At 62.0% G+C, this 20854-nt stretch overlaps 1 protein-coding gene across 1 annotated transcript; it reads right to left on the reverse strand.

The window, feature by feature from the left end:
- Positions 1–1172: 1172 nt before the first annotated feature.
- ABHD18 (abhydrolase domain containing 18) lies at positions 1173–20844 on the reverse strand. Its single transcript, XM_055144578.1, has 13 exons — positions 20607–20844; positions 17832–17940; positions 15120–15204; positions 13218–13318; positions 8258–8336; positions 8107–8192; positions 7546–7572; positions 6838–6976; positions 6166–6255; positions 5482–5583; positions 4185–4509; positions 3476–3638; positions 1173–3206 (listed from the first exon to the last, which is right to left on the reverse strand). Exons 2-13 carry the CDS (start codon positions 17921–17923, stop codon positions 3155–3157), a joined length of 1341 nt encoding a protein of 446 aa, XP_055000553.1. The 5' UTR covers positions 17924–17940; positions 20607–20844; the 3' UTR covers positions 1173–3154.
- Positions 20845–20854: the final 10 nt, after the last annotated feature.

Consider the following 20854-nt stretch of genomic DNA (forward strand, 5'->3'; position numbering starts at 1 on the left):
ATGCTCTCAGGACGAGGGGCCGCGTGGACGCTGGTGCTCTTACCTGGCCTTTCCCGTGTGCCGTGCTCCTGGGCTCCCCCAGCAAGTGTGGGGACTTGCCCACAGGCTGTGTCCCCGGGGAGGGAGCTCCTGAGTGAGGCCCATGCAGGACCCCGGTCAGTGCAGCGGGCAGGGCTGACCCGGGACACAGTGCCCGGAGCCCAGAAGCGCTGAGCACTGCGCGCTGTGGACCAGCCAACCCCACTCCAGAGAAGTAAAGACGTACAGATGGCCAGTGGGAACCTGGAGGAGTCTCGTCACCGCCGATCACCAGGGAACTGCAAACCCAGACAGCAGGGCGGGCCTCCAGCCAGGAGGGGGAGAGCCAGCGCCGGGCACGCGGTGAGGACTCGCGTCCAGTGCTGGCGGGGACGCTGTCCGGCTCAGCTTCCGGGGAAGGATGGAGAGGAGTTTCTGTGGAAGTCAGCAATTCTGGGCACCCGGAGCCCAAAACTGTCCAAAGATCCTGGCACCTGCCAACAGCCGGTGGCGGGCACAGGGGTGGGCGGAGAGACTGGGCTGGACGTCGGGCGGGGGGAGGAACCCTGCAGCTCACCGCCCCGGGCACAGGTGAGAGTCACGGGGAGGACAGACTGACGGCCACTGTCTTACAGCAGGCGGAGGAGACATGGGAAGGCAGTGAAGTCGCTGGGGGGGCTCAGCCTGTGGGGGCGCGCGCTTCCGTGTGTGTGTGTGTGTGTGTGTGTGTGTATGTGTGTGTGCATGCGTGTATGGATGTATATGTGTGTCTGTGTGTCTGTGTGTGTGCGTGCACACACATGGGAGGGCAGTGGAGGGCTGGTGGCTGGTTCGGAGGCTCACACTTGAACCCATTAACCAAATGTGTGTGCAGGTGAGGCCTGGGTTCAATCCCTAGTCCCAGCCCTCAAAAGCAAAAATTGGGGCCAGAACGACAGCCCAGCGGGTCGGGTGTGGGCCTTGCAGGCCGCCGACCTGGGTTCATTCCTGGCATCCCAGATGGTCCCTTGAGCCCGGCAGGAGTGACCCCGAGTGCAGGGCCAGGAGTGGGCCCTGAGCACGTCAGGTGTCCCCCAGACAGACAAAAAGCCAAAGAAAAACGTCAAAGGCAACACGTGTTTCCCGTCTTCAGAAAAGACCTCGAGCACAGCACGTGAGTGTTTAAAGGCTTTTATTGTGACATAGAAAACATCCAGAAACAATTTAGAAAACTTCAGTGACAGTGCCAGCATCCACCTGCTCCGGGAAAGCACCGCGTGGGAAGGCCACATTCGTAAGACGCTCGGGAATGACTCGAGAGCAATGCCAGCTGCTCTGCGAGCCTGACCCAGAGGGGCCACGGGTCCGAGGGGAGTGGGAGCCCTCAGCCACGGCTGGCCCCACGCCACCACCGCGCAGCACGCACACCAGTGCCCACATGCACGCACACACGCGTACACACACGAACACGCACACACGCACATGAATGTGCACACAAGCACACGTGCACACAAACGCGCCGCTGACGCCGCCTCTGGGGGAAGCAGGAGGGCAAGGAAAGGCATTTGGCACCTGCACCCCGAGGGGCGCGCTCCAGGAGTCTCCCCCCACTCTGGGGGTCAGTGACATTTTGGCGGGGGCGGGGCGCATACCCCGGGAGTGCTCGGGGCTTACTCCTGGCTCAGGGGTCACTCTTAGGGGCTGGGGGCCACCGGGGTGTCGGGGATCGGGGACCCGGATGGTGAATCCCACCCTGGCCTTCCCACGGGCTGGCCCGCCCGCACGGCCGCACACCACACCCTGGGCACCGGCCTGCTGGGAAGCGGCTGCCGGGCCCATCGCCAGGGGACACCCCGCCAGGCGGGGAGACGACGCCGGGCAGCGGCACTCTTGCCTCTCCACACCACCGGACTAGGCTCTACTGGCCAGGAAGGAAAACACTTGACCCTCAGTGCGAGAACCTCGAGAGCTCCAGCCCAGACACGTGGGCCTCCATGTTACACGTCAAGCTCTAAACTTCCTGAACTTTCTCTGTCAAACAGACATTTCAGGACAGCGCAGGCCCGGAGGAGGCCCGGCCTCGGCCCAGACTGACACGGGGACACAGCGTCTCGCCCAGGGCACAACGTACTGTCCCCAGCTCTGATGCTTTTCCTGGGGACCACACCCGGCGGTGCTCAGGGCTTCCTCCTGGCTCTGCACTCGGGGTCGCTCCTGTGATGCTGGAAGGGCCATACGGGTTCCGGGGATCGAGCCTGGGTGAGCCGCGTGCAAGGCAAACGCCCTACCTGCGATGCCACCACTGCCTGTTCTGGTTTTTAGAACTGACAGTTGTAAGTGGGGGAAATGGTCTGGCAGTTTTTTCTGACTAACAATTGGTAAAGTTGTAAAGTACAGTCAAGTCTTAAAAATCTAATCTGCATTCCCACACTCATTTTAATTTTTTGTCTTACTGAAAAAACACCTACTTAGAAAGCTATCAGGATTTTTGGAGTTTAAAGTTAACACTGATTTCACATTGTATTTTCGTGGCAGAAAATTGGATATGAAAATAATATTTCATTTCAAAAAATGTTAAAAGAAACAATAAAGTAAAAATAAAAACACAACTGATCCCTGGCACCACTTTTGGCCCCCCAGGACGGCCAGGAGTGAGCCCTGAGCACTGCAGGGTAGGCCCTCGCTTCCCTCACAAAAGGCGGGAATTAAGAAAGCAAAGAAACAACAACAGAACAACAACAACAGTTTAAATTTACCCTAGAATCAAAAAACGAGATAAATCTGCTTCCACTGTTGCCCCAACAGAAATCTAAGGACCTATAATAGGTGCTGATGTGTGACCAACTGCCTCCTTCCTTAGTCCTGTTAGAAGCCAACAGGGTTTCTATGAATAAATTTACTTTAAGTTAGCAAATCACTCATAATTTAAAATGTAAAGTTTTCAGAAACAGTGACGGCAGATTGGATACTGAGAAAATATCGATCCTGGGAACGTACGTGATTCCCACGAACAGTAACACACATATTTCATCCAAGTACTGGCTGATCGCTGCTCCAATGCGCTGAGGCCACAGCGGACTGTTCCAGAACACGGTCCCTGGACTCAGGGTTGGCGACGGGGCGCCACGTAGCATGAGCTCGGGGCCTCGGTGTGGCGTCACTTGGCATACTTCTGCAGGAAGCGGTCAAAGGCGTCGTAGATGGCCCTTCTGCAGGGACAACAGAGAGGGGGCTCAGGTCCTCTGAGAGGCACGTCCCACCCGGGGACCCCCGGGAACTGTTGACTATGGGACTGCAGAAGCACCATCTTGCTCTGGGCAATGGCCCAGGTCTTAGAATTCATACAACACACACACGCGCACACACGTAAAACACACAGTATTCAGAGTGTCCCCATGTTCAGCAGACACGGCGGGGACAGTGCATGCGCCTGACTGCGTCCTTGGGCTCAGCCCTCGCGCCCGCGCCCGTGCCTTGCCTGAAGAGCCCCTGCTTGAAGAGGTAGGCGCTGATGTGGCCGCCCTCCAGGTAGCGGACCTCGCAGCCCGGCCAGATCTCCTGCAGGCTCCGCACGCCCGTCCGCGGGATGTACGCGTCCTCTTTGGCCTGGACCGCTATGATGAGGCTGGGGTCCACGGGCACTGGGCACGGGAAGGAAAGGGGCACTGAGACCTGCAGGGCAGCACCCCCTCGCTCTCACCGCCTGGGGGTGCCTGAACACACCAGCGTGGGTGGGCGGAGACCCGGGCACCTCTCTCCGCCCCGTGAGCCACCCTGTGAGCCACCCTGCTCTTAAGTGATGAGTCTCCTGGCCCAAGGGCGACACACTGGCTGCCGAGTGTGTGGCAGGATCAGCCGGGGACAGGCCAGGTGATAAGCACGCCCCCTGCCTGCCGGCTGAGGAAACAGCCCTTGGGAGGATTCCTCTCTGGGGCCGAGAGACAGCACCGTGGGCAGAGCCTGCCTCCCCGGCACCCCCTACGGTCCCGAGCACCTTGGGAGCGAGCGCCCACAGACGACAACAACAGAGAACCTTCCTCAGCAGCAGCGATCCTACTCTGGTTTGGTTTGGGGAGTTACTTTGCTTCTGCTGGAGCAGCCGTGCGGGTGGGTGGACGCCCTGGGTGTGGGACCCCCACGTGTGGGCCGTGGGGACCAGGCCGGACCTGCCCCTGCAGAGCTGGTACCTGAGAAGTTGGCCACGTGTGTGCACTCGTCCATGACGCCCTTCATGAAGGTCAGAGGCTCCTTCTGGACGCGGCGCGGCCTCCGCTCTTCGCTGCGGGGCGGGAGGGGCTCCGGCCGGGGCTTGGTTGGGAGGGTCTGGGCGAGCGGCTCGTTCCTGGTGCCCTCCTGCCGCAGGATGCCCTCGGGGGCGGCTGTGACGGGGCGCTCGGCAGGCTTTGGGTCCGACACGTCCAGACGCAGAGTCCGAGGAGCCAGATCCGGGTCCAGGGACCTGCCTGTGCCGTCAGGGGTGGGCTTCACGCGCCCCACTCTGAACGAGTCGGCCTGGCGAGAGAGGAGGGCCGTTCTGCACGGGCCCCGCCGACCGCCTGGCGGTTTCGGCCAGAGCAAACACCTGTGGCCTCGAGCATCCCCGGCCCGCACACGGGCTCAGGCGCCAGGCGGGAAGAGGCCAGCACTTCACCGGACTGAGACCGGCCCGCGCCTGGCCGCCAGCGACGCGCCCACTGTCTTGGTCTCGCCCTGTGGCGGGGCCCAGGAATCCCCGAGAGCCGTGACCTCGGCGCTCCCAGTTACGGCCGGCAGTGACGCAGACCCTCACGGCAGAGCCAAACAGCCTGAAACTGTCAAGGCAAAAATGCTGCCCCCAAATTTCAAAAACGTGGGGCCGGAGTGGTAGCGTGGTAGGCAGGGCGCTTGCCTAGCCCTCGACTGACCCTGGTTCGAGCCTCAGCATCCCACGTGGTCCCGAGCACTGGGAGAGACCCCCGGGTGCAGAGTAAGGAGCGACACACTGGGCACGGCTGCGTGTGGCCGCAAACCAAAACCACGTATTCTTCCAGAGACATGTACCAAGACGCAAGGCTAGAGAGTGTGCAAGCAAGCAAGCAAACACGTAAAACGTTAAACACAGAAGCATCAAAAGAATGCTGGCTGGGAGAAATCTAGCACAACTGACAGGACGCAGACACAGGCCTTCTAGCACCTTCTATGTACCAGAGACTCGGAGTGTTCGGAATGCCCAGGGCCACAAGTGGGCCAACGCGACACACAGCAGGGAGAAAGCTGGCCTCCAGTTTGATGCCGCAGTCCCCCAGGGCCCCCCGAGCCCACCAGGAGTGTCCCCGAGTCCTGAGTGTGGGACCCCCACGTGCTCCAATCCTAGAACCCGACCCAGCCCACGACAGCACGGCCCACGGGGCTGAGGGCAGGAGACGCCTTCCCCCCCAGCTCTGCCCGGCCAGCGGAGACTCCAGAGCCCAGAGCAGAGGAGGCAGCAGGCGGGCCCGGGCTCACCCCGCAGTACTCCAGCAGCTGGGCGATCTCCTCCTCGTACACGGCCTGCGTGTAGTACTGCTTCTCCAGCTCCCGCCAGTTCACGGCCTTGCTGAGGACACCCTGGACAGACGGAGCTGTCACGTGCCGGCCAGGGAGCTGCCCTGACCCTCACAACAGCAGGGCGGGGGAGGCGCTTCCTTGGCACGGGGCCCGGAACCCGGCAGGGCCGCCCAAGCCCTGCACACCCTGCCGTGACTCAAGAGCAAGAATGGAATGGACTCGCCCGAAAGGACAGGAGTCGGGCCACTGCTGCCCACCCTGCCCAGCAGCGCCAAGCGTCTGCCCCTCCCCCTCCCTCCGTCCTTCCTTCCCTCCCTCTCTCCCTCCATCCTTCCTTTCTTCCCTCTCTGTCCTTCCTTCTCTCCGTCCCTCCTTCCTTCCCCCGCCCTCCCCGGCTTCCAGGGCCACCGGCGTGCTGTCCCTCACTTGCTTCCTCTCTGGGCCCGGACAGATGGGCGTGTGCTGTGAGGGGGCTCTGGCCACTCCTCAGCCTGGCCGAGGGGCCGTGCACTCTCCACCTCGCTGCGCTGCAGGGGGTAGGCCGGGCGGGGTGCCAGCATCCCTGGGCTCTGCCCCAGGCTGGCTGTGACCTCTCGAGAGGACACCGGGCGCTGTCCCCTCTCCGCCCGCGCAGGGCCTCACCGTGGTGAAGACGGCCGACGCCGTGGACCAGGACAGGCAGGGCACTAGCGGCACGGGCTTCGGCCAGTTGGACACGGCCAAGGACGCCATCTGCTGGGGAGAGCGGCGGTCAGTGCTGGGGTCCCTGCGGGCAGCAGCCGGCCTGAATGAGTGGCCTGGCCGTGGGGGCGGGCAAGAACGCTGGGGTCTCGGAGGGGCAGAGGCAGGAGGCGGCCAGGCTGGGCTGAGGAGGGGGCGGGGCAGCTGCTGCTCATGGTAGGTGGGGCTCTACTCACACAGGGGTGGGCACCGAGCTCGGGGACACAGCAGAACCCTGGCTCTAAGTTCCAGAAGTTGTTACCTGCAGCCGCTGAGGCTCTGCCTCTGCCATCAGACTGTGGAGCCTGAAGGGCTTCTGCCACCTGACTATGGAGCCTCTAAGGGCTTCTGCCCCTGCCATCCAACTGTGGAGCCTCTAAGGGCTTCTGCCATCTGACCGTGGAGCCTCTAAGGGCCTCTGCCAGCTGACTGTGGAGCCCCTAAGGGCCTCTGCCATCTGACTGTGGAGCCTCTAAGGGCCTCTGCCTCTGCCATCTGACTGTGGAGCCCCTAAGGGCCTCTGCCATCTGACTGCGGAGACCGTCTGTTGCTGGGCCGTCGGGGGCATGTTCTGGAGTCGCGCAGGAGGCTCACGTGTCCGCCCATGGAGATGCCGGTCATGCCCAGTGGCCCGTAGCCCTCCCTCTCCAGCCAGTGCAGCAGGGCCGCCGACTCCAGGATCAGGGCGCCGCCCATCACGAACAGGTCCGACACGTTCCTCAGGCTGGACCTTCTGCCTCACGCGGGAGAGACGGGTCAGCACCCCTGCGGGGGTGCCTCTAGCCCAAGCTGCTGGAGACCAGCCCCGACCAGCTCCCTCCCCCACTTGCCCCTGCTCCTTAGGATGTGAGAGCTCTGCAAGTGGGGGGCGGGATCGGCCCAGCAGGGCAGGGGCAGGCAGGGGCGGCACTGAGCACGCAGGGGTGGGCACTGAGCACGGCAGGAGACGGGCTCCCGCACCCACTCACCCCTGCTCTGCTGAGCACCGCCAAGCAAGGAGCTGGATAAAGCTTCTGTCCGCACCCACAGCTTCGGAACACCCCAACCCCCCCCCCCGGGTATTCAAGTCAAAGACCCTTTTTTGCTTTTGTTTTTGTGTCACGCCAATGACAGCGGCTCGGGGCTCTGCTCAGGGACCATTTCTGGGCTCGGGAGACCGTAAGGGATGACGGGGGATCGAACCCGGGCCAGGTGCATGCGAGGCAAGCACCCTCCCCGCTGTGTCATGGCTCTGGCCCTGCTACCAACTCTCCCTGGTGAAAATGCGGCCGAGAACGCAGCAGGGCGGTTCCGTTTACTCACATCTGGTCCCTGGGCTTCCTGCAGCCGTGTGAGAGCGCGGGTCAAAGAGAAAGTCGTACAGGGATTACACGCGCCGCCCCAACACAGCCCTGGTGGGTCTGAGGCACCGTTCCCAGTAGCCCAGCGCCAAGGCTCAACGCCCCGGCCTGTCCTGTGCAGACAGGCCCCGCCCCGGCCTCTCTCCGCCCAGCACACCGGCTGGTCCTCACACCTGCGTCTCGCCTCTTCTCCCGGGACAGCCTCACAGCACCTTCAAGGTTCAGTTAAGAACTGCTCTAGGGGGTCTGCCCTGCACATGGCAGACAGGGGCCCATCCCCGGCACCCCAGAGACCCCTAGGCCCCACCAGAACGAGCCCTGAGCACATGGGGTGTGCCCCACCGAGCCCGTCCCGGGGCGGAGTCGGCACGGCAGAGGGAGGGAGCCCTGGCACGGGGGGGCCCCCGCGAGACAGACTGCTCTAGCCCGCGGAGGGCGGCGAGAAGGCAGTTCCCACACGCGGCTCCCCGCAGAGCAGGCGCTGGCCCGACAGACCCGCGGGCGCCCGGGCCGGCCCAGGATATAGTAGGGGTTCTCGAGCAGCAGCGACGCCATCCCGGCTTCCCGGATCATGGGCCGCGCCATCAGGGTCCGCCGTCGCCAGTAGTGCTGCAGAGGGAGGGAGCGTCAGCGGGGCTCCCGCGCGCCCGCCCCTCCCCGCCGCGGGTCCGTACGTGGTCTCCTGTGCCCGCCAGGTGGATGCACACGGGCCGGTGCTGGCTGGTCCACTCCTTGGGCACGATGAACTGGAACCTGTTCCAGACAAAGCACACGCGTGAACGCTCTGCCCGCCCCACTGCCCAGGGCCGGGCCCAGGGCAGGTGCACGCAGGGGCCGCAGCACTGTGGGTCCCCTCGGGAGACGCCCCCCCCACGTACTACGAAAGGTGGTTGACACACAGTCGCCATCACCTTCCCGAGCTCAGTACCGCGACGGGACGACTGAATATCAAACCCTTCCCGACTGTTTCTGGGGCCACCCCGGGACGCGCGGGTTCCCTCCCGGAGGTGCCTCTTGCAAGTGCGGCCGGCTCAGCCCTTGGGGCCTCTGGCCCCGAAACATTCCTTTATGGTGGCGCCATCGGGAGCCACGGCTGTCTCAGAGACCTCCTGGCCCTCCTGGATGTGGGTCTCACACAGCCCCCCTTCCTAAGTCCCTGGACTTGGGGTGCGTGACAGGGCGAGGCTGGGGTCAGAGCGGGGCAAGCTTCCCCGGATGGCCAGCCGGCGACAGCGTGACAGGCCCTCCCGCTGTCAGCGTGAGGTCAGCGTCACTGACAGAACAAGGGAGTCATTCCTTATCTGAACGATTTGGTCTTCTGTGCTGGGGCTCTGCCCAGCTGCCCTGCTGCAGTGCTCGGGGACCCAGCCCCCAGACGAGTGGTGCGTGGGGCTAGGTATCAGGGACTTGCTTCGGCCCTTCACGTGACGCCTGGCCGCAGAGCCGCCACGCCCGCCCCCTGCACCCGTGTGGCGGCACCGGGCTCCAGGCTGCCTGCCCCTCCCCCACCACTCCCGCGTCCACACTCGGCACTGCAGCGAGCACTCAGCACCCCCTGGAATGAAGCCCAACAGCCGGACAGTGGGTGCGGACGGCCCTGGGCCGAACCCGACGCCCCACTCCGAGCACTGCTGGCTGTGCAGAGCCAGGAGCAGACCCTGAGCACCCAGCAGAAAGACAGAGGCAAGAACCCGCCCCGCAGGCGACTCGCGCTAGCTCCCTCCACAGCGGGTGGCCTGAGCACGCACGAACGGCTTCTGTTCTGCTCTTCCGGTGATGCTCAGGGGTCACTCCTGGCAGGGCTTGGGGGATCACGTGGGGGGCCAGGGACTGAACCCCTGTTGGTCGTTTAAGGCAAACACCCTCCCCACCGTACTGTCGCTCCGGCCCGGTATCTCTTTCCTTGACATAAAGAAAAAGACAAACTGCGCACCGGGCTCTCCTCTGAATGGAATTTACAGTGGCTCCATCTTTTCATCGGGGAGGCGATACTCCGGGGTGGCCCCTGGCAGTGCTCAGGTGCCAGGGGCCGAACTGAGGCCAGCTGGGGCCCAGGCAAGAGCCCACGGCCTGTACTCTCTCCAGCCCTCAGAACGCTCCATGCCCTGCACATGTGTTCAGAACCACATGGAGGGAACAGATTACTCTGCCCCCGAGGAAGATTGTGCCCTGCCATGAGTCCTCCCTGGAGAGCGTGCCCTGCCGTGGTGCTCCCCGGAGAGAGCGTGCCCTGCTGTGGTGCTCCCCAGAGAGCCTGCCCTGCCGTGGTGCTCCTGGAGAGAGCGTGCCCTGCCGCGGTGCTCCCCAGAGAGAGCGTGCACTGCCGTGGTGCTCCCCGGAGAGAGCCTGCCCTGCCGTGGTGCTCCCTGGGGAGCGCCCCTGCCCGAGTGCCCGTCACTGTGGGCCCTTCCGCCGCGCCCGCTGCATCCTGCTGTCTCCCTGCCCGGGGAGAGCGGACGTGAGGAGCCCGGAGCCTGGGGCTGGCAGGGCCAGGGCACACCCCTGCTGCCAAGAGCCGAATACCCGCTGGAAGGTGCCGCTGCCCTCTGCCCCGCTCCCCGTCTCCCGCCGGCCAGAGCCCCAGCAGCTTCGGGCCCCCAACCCCGCCCCCTTCACCCACACCCCCACGGCATCCCGTTTCTCGAGGCTGGCAGCACGCGGTGGAGGCCGAGAGGGGCAGAGACCCCGAGGCCAGGGGCCGGGAGAGGGCGGGGCACTGCGGGTCTCGAGGGCCACAGCTCAGGGGCCTCTGGGAGGAGGCGGGGGCGGCCGTGCACAAGGCCAGGGCCCCGCCTGTGGCACTGCCTCTCTGGCCCCCAGAGTGACAAATATTTACCAGCAAATAGGCACGACTCTTGCCTAACTTCTGGTCCTTTCGCTGGGCCACAGCCAGCTGGGCGGCCGCGCGGGCTCGGTCACAAACTTCAGGGGAACTAAATTTTATTGTTAATATGAACATGGTTTTATGCATGTTCGACATAAGGTCACTCAACACTGCCCAGGCTGCGGGGGGCAGGGCGGGGAGTGACCGCCGACCACTGCTGACAGGTGGGAGAAGAGACGGCACCAGGGTGCAGCGCGGGCCGAGGAGGCGCCACGGCCGCCTCCGCCATGCAGGCAGGGCCAGGGCCGGGGCCCGGAGAATCGGGACACTGCGGGACGGTCTGTCTGTCTGTCTGTCTGCAGTGCGGAGGCAGACCCAGGCCCTGTCTGTCTGTCTGTCTGTCTGCAGTGGGGAGGCAGACCCAGGCCCTATCTGTCTGTCTGTCTGTTTGCAGTGCGGAGGCAGACCCAGGCCCTATATGTCTGTCTGTCTGTTTGCAGTGCGGAGGCAGACCCAGGCCCTATCTGTCTGTCTGTCTGTTTGCAGTGTGGAGGCCGACCCAGGCCCTATCTGTCTGTCTGTCTGTCTGCAGTGTGGAGGCCGACCCAGGCCCTGTCTGTCTGTCTGTCTGTTTGCAGTGCGGAGGCAGACCCAGGCCCTATCTGTCTGTCTGTCTGTCTGCAGTGTGGAGGCCGACCCAGGCCCTGTCTGTCTGTCTGTCTGCAGTGTGGAGGCAGACCCAGGTCCTATCTGTCTGTCTGTCTGTCTGCAGTGGGGAGGCAGACCCAGGCCCTATCTGTCTGTCTGTCTGTCTGCAGTGCGGAGGCAGACCCAGGCCCGCCCAGACTAGGTTAGCACCTGCCATGGAGCAGTGTCCCGGCCCCAACAGCGCCTCTGAGCCACCCCAGGGGAGAAGGTCGTTATTCCTGCTTTATGAAGTTGGGTCCAGAGATTAAATTATGTCAGTTAAGGGGAGGGGCCAGGGTTCAGCCCACACAGCCTCATTCCAAAGTCCTGATCCTGCCCTCAGGACACTGCCTGCCTTCCCGCCAGAGCCCAGGCCGTGCAGCGCTGCTGACCACACCTGGCGGGCGGGTAATCGCACTTCCACTGAAGCACTGGAGTGCTCCCTGAAAGGCTTTTCATGCACACAAGAGGCAGCTATCTGTGTTATCACTTTTATTGCAAACAAACCCTTAAGAAGAAAAACCACTTACCAGAAGCAGCAAATGGTTTGTAACCAACAATGCAGAGAAAAAAGTAAAGTATCTTGTTCCTTTCAAGTAAACAAAATTAGATAGAGCATGAAGTAGAAAATCATGGAAAAACCTACTTGTAATTCAACACAGATCATGAATTAAAAGCAATGAAAGTGGCATGTGACCTGTGTCAGGACCAGCGGCATTTTAGGTTTTGGGGGCACACCCTGCAGTGCTCGGGGGTCTCCCAGCCACCCAGGGCTGTGCTCTGGGCCTCTGGGCCTCTCCCTGGCGCCCAGCTGGAACGTCGGGGCCCGGAAGCCAGGGACTCCGGCTCCCGCCGCCTCACTACTCCTGCGGGCCGTGCTCTGGGCAGCCCCTTTCCCCGGCCCCTCCTCAGACTCGTCTTCCCCTGTAAGAGGCAACACCGGCACGTGACAGAAACTCCAAACCGGGAATGAAGCTATTTGTGCTTTTCTTTTTTTTGCTTTTTGGGTCACACCCGGCGATGCTCAGGGGTCACTCCTGGCTTTTGCACTCAGGAATTACCCCTGGCAGTGCTTGGGGGACCATATGGGATGCCGGGGATCGAACCCGGGTCGGCCTCGTGCAAGGCAAACGCCCTACCCTCTGTGCTATCGCTCCAGCCCCTGTTGGTGCTTTTCTGTCTGGGGGCCGCAGTGGGTGGTGCCGGGGCTGAGCCTGGGTGGGGTCCCACTGTCCCACGGCTCCGCCCCAGACCCCTGAGCTCTGCTGGCCTGCGCCCTCGCGCACTGCCCTGCCCAGTTAGCCGCCCGCCGGGAGGATGGACCCCACCCCGGGACCTCGGGCACTGCCCGTGTTGTGCAACGATTAGGAACGCTTCAGGGCGGCCTCGGCCCCGTCCCGGTGACACCCCTGGGAGTCAGATCCCCGGACACGCTCTCCCCTCGGGCGGCTCCTCCCTTCTCCTCGCCCCACGGCCCCAGGGCTGCGCCTCCCTCCTCACGCGGGTGCTCTCGGGCCTGCTGGACGGTGCCCACCGAGAGTGGCCCCTTGCAGGCCCGGCTCCGTCTGCCTGCTGGACTCTGGGCCCCACCGTCTCGTCTCTCAGGGCTCGGGGTGCGGGAGTGTCCCGACTCCTTGGTGGGGCCCCCGCCCGCGAGCCCTCGCCATCAGGCCCTCTCCTGCCTCCGCCTACAGACTGTCTCCTCACACAGATCCCGCACACCAGTTCGGGACGAGCCTCTCCCCGCCAGCAGACCCTCTTCTGCACGCGGGCCTGGCGTGTCCTGCCCGGGCCTGCTCCCTCACCCCGGCTCGAGGGGTCTCAGCAGCCCGGCCCCCGCAGAGCCCGTGTGCTGCCCTGGAGGGGGCTGCCCCAAAACCGGCACCTGTGTGTGACTGCCACCCAAAGCCTTTCCGGGAACACCGGCTCCAGGCCCTGGCCGAGCTCCGTGCTCTGCTCCCAGCCGCACCCCGCCCCTGCCCCTCTTCCCCTCTCCCCCTCCCCTGGGACAGAGGCCTTTCTGGAAGACTCGGGTCACGTCTGCCCTCACTCTGGGCCCCGGTCCCTGTCCCTGCACCGGGTCGGGAAAGGCAGAGCCTCCAACTCGGACACACGCGTCTCACCTGGCGATCACGGACTCCGCGGGCAGGATGTCGGGCACGTAGTGGGCCATGGGCGAGACGAAGTGCCCGTCCAGGATCCGGCAGTCTGAGCGCTCCTCAACCTGAAAGAGACGCCCAGCCGCTGGCTCCGTCTCCGCTGTGTGCACGTGTCCTGGGCGCCCTCCCCGAAACTCAGCCCACAGTGCTCACAGCCCTCCCTGGGCGCCCTCCAGCCCGGCACCCAGACCACAGTGCTGGGAAGCACGACCATGCAGCTGGTGCCGACAGCACCTGGGGCTGCACTGTGGCCTATCCCTGCAGGGGCCGAGCCTCCGGGCACTCGCATGTCCCCACTGCCGAGGAATTTCTCCCGCCAGTCTTTCCTGGGAGAGGCCTGTGACGGGGCTGGGGCCCTGGGCCCAAGCATGCGAACCTGTGCCACCACCAGGCAGGCCTCCAGCATACTCTTGCCCAGAGGCCCCTCCCGCCTCTCCCTTTCACTTGTCTGTGGGCCACGTGGTACTGGGCCTGGCCCCTGGGCCTCTACACAGGGCGGGGAGAGGGAAGGGGGGTCTACAGGGACGTCCTGAAGTCTGTCATCGCCAGGCCTTTCTGTGGCCGGGCACGAGCTCCCTGAACGCAGAGACAGACTACAGGAGGCGGCGATGCAGGGAAGACAGGGATTTTCAGCGGAATCTTGTCCTGGAGCAAAACCCTTGACAATGCGGAGTCTTCCACAGTGCCTCTGGACACCACCCGCTTCTGGGGACTCCTGAAGGGCGGAAATCTGAACTGTCGGGGTCTGAGGGGGTGCAGGGCTCACTCCTGGTGGGGCTAGTCAGGGCCGGGGACGGGCCAGGCTGGCCGTGTGCAGGCTCGAGTCGCAGGCCCCTCACTGTCTCTCCGGCTGGGCATCGTGGAAGGACACAGAGGGAATGTGCTGGGGACAGACAGGCCGGGCGGAACCTTCCCCTCCGCGCCATCGGCCCAGACACCCCGCAGAAGGGGACGCTTGCAAGCACAGACAACTCGCTCCACACGTACTTCCTTCTCCTCCCCACTGTGGTCATTTCTCCCTTCCGTTCTCAGGGCTCAGCTGGATCCCGTGACGTTTTCTTTTTTTTTTCTTTTTGGCTTTTTGGGTCACACCCGGCGATGCGCAGGGGTTACTCCTGGCTCTGCACTCAGGAACCACTCCTGGAGGTGCTCAGGGGACCATATGGGATGCTGGGAATTGAACCCGGGTTGGCCGTGTGCAAGGCAAACGCCCTACCCGCTGTGCTATTGCTCCAGCCCAGATGACGTTTTCTTGATGTTATTCAAGACATCTTGCGGGTAACTTCTCACGCACGGGGTGTTCCTGTATTATTTCAAATTCTTATGAAATACTGGATGTTTTTCCCCTGTGTTTGGGGGACCTGTGAGGAAACTGCCACGGAGGCACACTGTCCCAGCCCTACTGTCACTCCCCGGTACCCGAAGACACAAAATGAGCCTCCAAGTACTAAACATACACTTCCGAATGCACGTGGATAGAACCATGATAAGCACCCAGCGAGGACACAAACAGCATCTCAAAAGTACTAGTGAGGGCCGGCGTGACAGTACGGCATGCAGGGCACTTGCCTTACAGGAGGCAGGCCCGGGTTCGATTCCTAGCACCCCATTTGGTCCCCGGAGCCCTGCCAGTAGTGATCCTTGAGCACAGAGCCAGGAGTCAGCCCTGAGCAGCACTGGCTGCGGCCCCCAAACAAACACAAACATTACCAAGGACCAGGGAGATGGTGTGAAGGCTCAGGGGGGTCCCGGCGGGCCTGGCACAGCGCTACAGGGACGAGCGACAGGACCCTCGTGTCTCTCTGCCCACTCACACCCTGTGTGGGCCTGCGGCAGGACGTCTACACTGCCTGCCTTCACTGATACCTTATCGATATACACTGGGTAGTCTCTGGAAACCAGGTTTTTGCCGCTTTCCCGATTTCCAATCTTCTTTCTGAATTCAAAGAGCCTGTGGGGGGAGAGATAAAAAGAAGGGAGATAACCAACACACGGCTCGAAAATATTGACCATGCCCATACGCTGACATGATTAAAAACTAGCAAGTGGCACTCACTATGCTCAAGTTTAATTCTAGCCATTTTTCCACTTTCGGGAACAAACAAACAAAAACCAAAAAGCCCGTCAAGGCGAGAGCTGGGGGAGAGCCGGGTGTGCGAGCGCCCTGGGCTGGCCCGGGGCCGTGCAGGCTCCACCCCCGGCACCACAGAAGGCCCCTGAGCCCCACCAGGAGCGACCCTGGGACCCAGGAGTAAGCCCTGAGCACCACCAGGCGTGGCCAAAATTAAAAAAAAAAAAAATCTCGTAAGAGAAATAACAGTGTTTAGGGAATGGAAGACCCCCCGCTGCGTGTGCCGCTCAGTGGCCGCCACTGCAGGGCGGGGCGGGAGGGGCCGCCAGGTGACCCAGAGTGGACGGGCAGCTCGAAGGCCCTCTCAGCTCTGATGAAAGGCACGAAGGTCCGGTACTGCCTGCCGCAGTCTCCCGAGACCACGGCCCATTGGCACATTCACGTGGCCCAGGAAACGTGGTTCGAGAAGACAGACTCCCTCACCCGCCGAGGGCGTCGGGGGCCTGGGGCGGTGCCGGGCTCCCGGTGCACCGGCAGCGTACAAGGCAGTGCCGGACCCCGCGGAGTGTTACCCACGAGGGAAAAACCGGACGTGCGGCTGGGAGACAGAACAGTGGGGACAGCATCTGTCTTGCACGTGGCCCCCCTTGGGTTCAATCCACATACGGTACCGAGCACCACCACGCGTGATCCCTGAGCACTGCCAGGTGTGGCCCCTCACCAAACAAGAAAAAATTGGGAGTTTTTGGCATGAAACTCTGTGTTATCAATATTGCAAATCACGGTACCTAAGAAGAAGAAGAAGGGGGGGAAGGGGGAGGAGGGGGAGGAGGAGGGGGAGGAGGAAGAGGAGGAGGATGATGAAGAAGAATGAATGAAGAAAGAAGAATGAAGAAAGAAGAATGAAGAAAGAAGAAGAAAGAAGAAGGAAGAAGAATGAAGAAGGAAGAAGAATGAAGCCAATGCGCTTCCCGAGAGCAGGCTGGACGGTGAGCCCACCTCTGCCCTGCCCGGCCCCCTTCCAAACACCCACACTACTCCGCAACAGGCACTGGTGGTCACAGGAGTGACACTCAGGAGAAAGAACTTAAAAGAGAATAGGAAATAATTTCACCTAAAATGGCTTAATAATGATTTTAGCTTTAGTAAAAATCCTTCTCCCTCTGGGAGAAACTGGCGAGCTATTGAGAGTTTCCTGCCCACATGGGACAGCCTCGCAAGCTTCCCATGGTGTATCCATATGCCAAAGCCGTAACCAGCTGGGTCTCATTCCCCTGACCCTGAAGGAGCCTCCAATGCGGCATCACTGGGAAGGCCGAGTAGAGAGAGGCTTCTGAAATCTCAGGGCTAGGACGAATGGAGAGGTTATTGAGCCCGCTCGAGAAATTCGACAAAGGGATTTCGTGATTCGTGAAAAATCCTTTAGTAAGGATTTTTATCACACACAAAAAATTTTAAATACAAAATTCGGAGCAAGCGTTCAGGAAAAACACTCACCTTTTTTTTTAAAAAAAAAAACAATTGTCTTTAATTCCATTCTTATATCATTGTGAACAAAAATAGAGAGGCATACAGACACTCTAAGATTAATTGCATAAATCCAACCGTTTTTATAGAAGTGAGTGTATTTCAAACGTCATGGAAGGAATTAAAACATAAGGTCAGGAAAGATAACAGACAAGCAGAAATATAGAGAAAACAATGCTAATGGCAAACATAATAGAAACTTAAGCAAACAGTATTAAGCAAGAAAATTAAAGCAACTTCTTAGAGAGCAAAGATCAAAGAGACAAATGCTTGAGGATAAAATGGGATTTAAATGAGACCACACATTCAGACGTTATGCCCAATGGAGTTCACACATTCCTTCCAAATATCAAATTGATTTGTAAATGGTCACAAGTTATAAAGTGAAAAAAAGCTAAAGATGATGCAGTCCATAGTTCATTTGTTTATTTTGTTTTGTTGTTTTTGACCGTGGAGTAAAATTATTGACAATACCTCTGAGGTCAAATTCCTGGAGAGTTCTGCCTATGTTTTTTTTTTTCTAAATATATTTTTTTAATTTATTTATTTTTAATTAGAGAATCACCGTGAGGGTACAGTTACAGATTTATACACTTTTGTGCTTATACTTCCCTCATACAAAGTTCGGGACCCCATCCCTTCACCAGTGCCCATTCTCCACCACCAGTAAACCCAGCATCCCTCCCACCCTCCCCAATCCCATCCCCCCCACCCCACCCTGCCACTGTGGCAGGGCATTCCCTTCTGTTCTCTCTCTCTAATTAGCTGTTGTGGTTTGCAATAAAGGTGTTGAGTGGCCACTGTGCTCAGTCTCTAGCCCTCATTCAGCCCGCAACTCCCTTCTCCCTCATGGCCTTCGACTACAATATAGTTGGTGATCCCTTCTCTGAGTTGCCCTTTCCCCAGAATGTGAGGCCAGCCTCCAAGCCATGGAGTCAACCTCCTGGTACTTATTTCTACAGTTCTTGGAAAACACTCACCTTTTGAGATCCTCCGGCCTTCCCCATCCTCTGATAAAAAGCTTTGTGAGGAGAAGTTTCCGGTACAGAACATCTAACTTGCTCACACCCATGAGTGGCAAAGAAACACCTGTAAGACAACATTTAAGGTGACTTTTCTTTTTTTCTGCTTTTTGGGTCACACCCGGTGATGCTCAGGGGTAACTCCTGGCTCTGTACTCAGGAATGACTCCTGGTGGTGCTCGGGGGACCATATGGGATGCTGGGAATAGAACCTGGGTCCAGCCGCATGCAAGGCAAACGCCCTCCCTGCTGTGCTATCGCTCCAGCCCCCTTAAGGTGACTTTTTAAGTTACTGGAAAAATAGAAACGAAAAGGAGAAAATTATTTTTAGACAGTCGGTCAGTTTTCTAACCATCTGTTTAAATATCAGATACAAGTTGGGGCGGAGCTGTGTTATAGCCTCGCACGTGGCCACCCGGGTCCCGTCTCCAGCACCACCAGGAGCAACCCTGCGTGAGGGTGACCCCCAACCAAACAAGCACCTAAAGTGAAAAAGTTCTCTCAGCAACTTCCCATCACACGCCAGTCAGGCATGAATGCCACGCAGTGGCCACCACCTACCCCAGGACCGGGAAGGCAGTGCCGGGCCAGGAGGAACCAGCCGTCGGCCGCCAGTCCCGGCCTGGGCGCCCTCGGGCACCCCCCAGCAGGCCTGCTCCCGCCTGGGACTCTCACAGCCCGGCCCCTGCAGTCAGCAACAGCCGTGGCTCAACCACGCAGCCCTGCTGGGGGCTGCTGGAAGCCATTCTGAGAACATGCATGCACACGCACACACATGCACGCTTCACTCCTGCTCACACGCATTCTCACACATTCACCCACATTTCACTTATACATTCTCACACACATTCACCCACATATGTTCTCACTCACATGTGTACACAACACACACATTTAAGCATACATGCACTCATGTACACACTCACACATATAAACATGCACTCACATACATTCACTCTCACGCACATGTACAGACACGGTACCCTTAAGAGGTATGCACACGTACCCTCACACATGCACACACATGCACTCACGTACATTCACGCACACACGATACACACACCCACAGTGCACATGAACATTCACTCACACACTCTCACACACAACACAGGCAACCACAGTGTGCTCACTCCATACACACTCACATGCACCACATGCTTGCACCCACGTACACATTCATTCTCACCTAAGCACACGCAGACACATTTTGTTACATGCAGCCTGTGCACACACGCTTGGCAAGCACGTGAGCGTGCCCCTGTGGGCCCGGCGCCCCTTCCAGCCTGGGCCGTGCATCCAGGGGAGAGGACCTGGGGGTGGAGGGCTGCGGGCACCGTCCGACCGCCCGCAGCCCAGGGCGACTCTCGGAGGGAGCCCGTGGCCCGCCAGGCCCGAGGACAGCCGGGGTGAGTCACAGACGCCTGGCGGCCAGGCGCGGCTTTCCTAGAAGGGCCTCCTTGCTGGAGAGGCTCCCTGGGGCGGCGTCGGTCGATGAGGCCAGCCCGTATTTTTATCCCCAGCCAGGCGGCCGTGTCTCCTCTGCACGTACTCGCAGGCCGGGCCAGGGCCACTCACAGCGGGCACACCAGTGGGGTGTGCACTCGCGACTGTCCCTGCACACGACTGTCCCCACATACACACGACTGTCCCCGCACATGCGACTGTCCCTGCACGCGACTGTCCCCCCACATACACACGACTGTCTCCCCCCCACAGGACTGTCCCTGCACACGACTGTCCCCCCCCACGCGACTGTCCCCCCACATACACATGACTGTCTCCCCCCACACGACTGTCCCTGCATGCGACTGTCCCCCCACATACACACGACTGTCTCCCCCCACACACGACTGTCCTGGCAGAGGCCTGAGGACCCCTCCCCAGCACCCCCAGGGATGGCCTCAGGCTCTGACCCCAGGCAAGGGGCTGTGTGGCCCGTGGCCCAGTGCTCCGCCGCCCCGGAGCCACGCGGAATCCACCGTGCGGGAGGGGCGCCGCGCGGCGTGCGAGGGCTGTGTCGGGGGTCGTGTGCAGGGGCGCGGGCCGGGGCGACCCCGTCCCTCGGAGGCGGCCGCGGGCCGGGCGGCCCCAGCTGACCTTGAGCCGCGGGCCCAGGCGGAAGCCCCGCGCCCGGCAGCGCTGTCGGGGGAGGCCCCCGTACCCAGCGCGGGACCCGCGGGCAGCGCGGCAGCAACGGGCGCAGGGCCAGGGGCGCGGGGACCCGGGCCAGGCACAGGGACCGGGACCCGGCCACCGGGCGCGGGGGCGCACAGGGGGGCACGCGCGCGCCCGCTCGGGACAGGGGCAGGGACAGGGGCAGCGCCAGGGCCTCCCGCCGGGCCCGCTTCCCCGCGCGGTGGGCGCGGGACCCTCGGGCGCGCCTCCGGGAGCGGCTGCCGCCCCGCGCCCGCCGTCCCCGGCCCCGGCCCCGCTGTCCCCGCCGTCCCCGTCCCTGGCCCCGCTGTCCCCGCCGTCCCCGTCCCCGGCCCCGGCCCTGCTGTCCCCGCCGTCCCCGTCCCCGGCCCCACTGTCCCCGCCGTCCCCGTCCCCGGCCCCGGCCCCGCTGTCCCCGCCGTCCCCGTCCCCGGCCCCACTGTCCCCGCCGTGCCTGTCCCCGTCCCCGTCGTCCCCGTCCCTGTCCCCGTCCCCGCCGTCCCCGTCCCTGTCCCCGTCCCCGCGCCCCGGCACGGACGCTCGCGCGCGCAAAGCGCAGCCGGGCGGCCACTCGCTCACCGGCGCTCCGCGGGCGCCTCCGTCCAGCCACCGAGCTTCCCGCGGCCTGGACCGCGCCGGGCGCCGAGACTCCGGGCTCGGGGACCCGCCGCGTCCTCGTCCGGTCGCGCCGCCAGCGCCTCTCCAGGAACCCGCGCGCGGGGCGGGCTCAGGTCGGCCGGGGCGGGGCCGGGGCGGGGCCACGGTGGCCACGCCCCTCCCTGGCCCGCCGCGCCCCGCCCTTCCCGCCGCAGGGAGTCTCGCTAGGA

Source organism: Sorex araneus, chromosome 7 (genome assembly GCF_027595985.1).
Source record: "Sorex araneus isolate mSorAra2 chromosome 7, mSorAra2.pri, whole genome shotgun sequence".
In the NCBI taxonomy this organism is placed as follows: Eukaryota; Metazoa; Chordata; class Mammalia; order Eulipotyphla; family Soricidae; genus Sorex; species Sorex araneus.